Here is a 2,500-nt window from a genome sequence, read left to right on the forward strand (position 1 = left end):
ACTAGTTAAATATACACACACTAGTTAAATATACACACACTAGTTAAATATACACACACACTAGTTAAATATACACACACTAGTTAAATACACACACACACTAGTTAAATATACACACACTAGTTAAATATACACACACACTAGTTAAATATACACACACACTAGTTAAATATACACACACACTAGTTAAATATACACACACACTAGTTAAATATACACACACTAGTTAAATATACACACACTAGTTAAATATATACACACACTAGTTATATATACACACACACTAGTTAAATATACACACACACTAGTTAAATATACACACACTAGTTAAATATACACACACTAGTTAAATATACACACACTAGTTATATACACACACACACTAGTTAAATACACACACACACTAGTTAAATACACACACACACTAGTTAAATATACACACACTAGTTAAATATACACACACTAGTTATATACACACACTAGTTATATACACACACACACTAGTTATATACACACACACACTAGTTAAATATACACACACTAGTTAAATATACACACACACTAGTTAAATATACACACACACTAGTTAAATATACACACACTAGTTAAATATACACACACTAGTTAAATATACACACACTAGTTAAATATACACACACTAGTTAAATATACACACACTAGTTAAATATACACACACTAGTTATATATACACACACACTAGTTAAATATACACACACACTAGTTAAATATACACACACACTAGTTAAATATACACACACTAGTTAAATATACACACACTAGTTATATACACACACACTAGTTATATACACACACACACTAGTTATATACACACACACACTAGTTAAATACACACACACTAGTTAAATACACACACACACTAGTTATATACACACACACACTAGTTAAATACACACACACACTAGTTAAATACACACACACACTAGTTATATACACACACACACTAGTTATATACACACACACACTAGTTAAATACACACACACACTAGTTAAATACACACACACACTAGTTATATACACACACACACTAGTTAAATACACACACACACTAGTTAAATACACACACACACTAGTTAAATACACACACACACTAGTTAAATACACATACACACTAGTTATATACACACACACACTAGTTAAATACACATACACACTAGTTAAATACACACACACACTAGTTAAATACACACACACACAAGTTATATACACACACACTAGTTATATACACACAAACGGTGTGACGTGATTTGTTCATTTATTTCTGTCGCCCAATTACAAACTGTCGCGTAAAGACCCTCTTTGCGTCGTCCAATCAGAAGAAGCCATAACAGGAAGTGTCGTTGATATATTTCCTGTTTCTGTCCATCATCCAGGAAGTACATCTTTAGTTTCCATGACAGCATGCAGCGTCTGATTTTCATGGGTCTGCTGCAGTTTGGCCCGGTGGAGAAGTTCCAAGACAAAGACCAGGTATCTCTTCTAGCACAAACACATCAATTACACATGTCAAGTCCACTATATGGGGTACTTCGAGCGGTCGTGGACCGGTTCCACACGGACCTTTAGGTGTGCAAAGGCGCTGTGTGAACGCTGTGGGGTCCTGTGCCTTATATAATGTCAGAAAGCCTCCGTCCGTCTCGTCTCTGCTTCCACTCTCAGCGGAGCTTCCTTGAAGTGTCAGGTTTCAGAACCCAGATTTGCATAGGGAGTGATGTCACGTTTTCTGGCCAATCCAGATAAGGAATAGTGTCAGGTTTCAGAACCCAGATTTGCACAGGGAGTGATGTCACGTTTTCTGGCCAATCCAGATAAAGAATAGATTTCCTCTTGCTCTGTACCAGCCAATGGTGTGACGGCAGATGAACGGTGACCCGTCTGGCGAGTCCAACCATTATGGTCTCATCATGGTGTGATATTCTCAGACAGATTTGGAGCTTCACGACTCAAACAAAATACTAAATGATTTCCTATAATTTTTTTTAACAAGAATACGTCCTCTAAGAGAGACAAATCACGTTGTGCTTAAAGCTGAAGTTATAACGAGTCTGCACGCGTCTCCAATCAAATTGTATTTGTCACCTGTACTGAATACAACAGGTGTAGTAGACCTTACAGTGAAATGCTGAATACAACAGGTGTAGTAGACCTTACAGTGAAATGCTGAATACAACAGGTGTAGTAGACCTCACAGTGAAATGCTGAATACAACAGGTGTAGTAGACCTTACAGTGAAATGCTGCATACAACAGGTGTAGTAGACCTTACAGTGAAATGCTGAATACAACAGGTGTAGTAGACCTTACAGTGAAATGCTGCATACAACAGGTGTAGTAGACATTACAGTGAAATGCTGAATACAACAGGTGTAGTAGACCTCACAGTGAAATGCTGAATACAACAGGTGTAGTAGACCTTACAGTGAAATGCTGAATACAACAGGTGTAGTAGACCTTACAGTGAA

At 36.7% G+C, this 2,500-nt stretch overlaps 1 protein-coding gene across 1 annotated transcript in view; it reads left to right on the plus strand.

Moving 5' to 3' along the window:
• LOC110485341 (general transcription factor 3C polypeptide 1) overlaps positions 1-2,500 on the plus strand; it is a 93,224-nt gene that overhangs the window by 43,545 nt on the left and 47,179 nt on the right. Inside the window, exon 19 of the mRNA XM_036942555.1 lies at positions 1,413-1,509. Coding sequence (XP_036798450.1) covers positions 1,413-1,509 — 97 coding nt within the window. The remainder of the gene's footprint in view (positions 1-1,412; positions 1,510-2,500) is intronic.

The sequence above is a fragment of the Oncorhynchus mykiss genome, chromosome 13 (assembly GCF_013265735.2).
Source record: "Oncorhynchus mykiss isolate Arlee chromosome 13, USDA_OmykA_1.1, whole genome shotgun sequence".
Taxonomy (NCBI): Eukaryota; Metazoa; Chordata; class Actinopteri; order Salmoniformes; family Salmonidae; genus Oncorhynchus; species Oncorhynchus mykiss.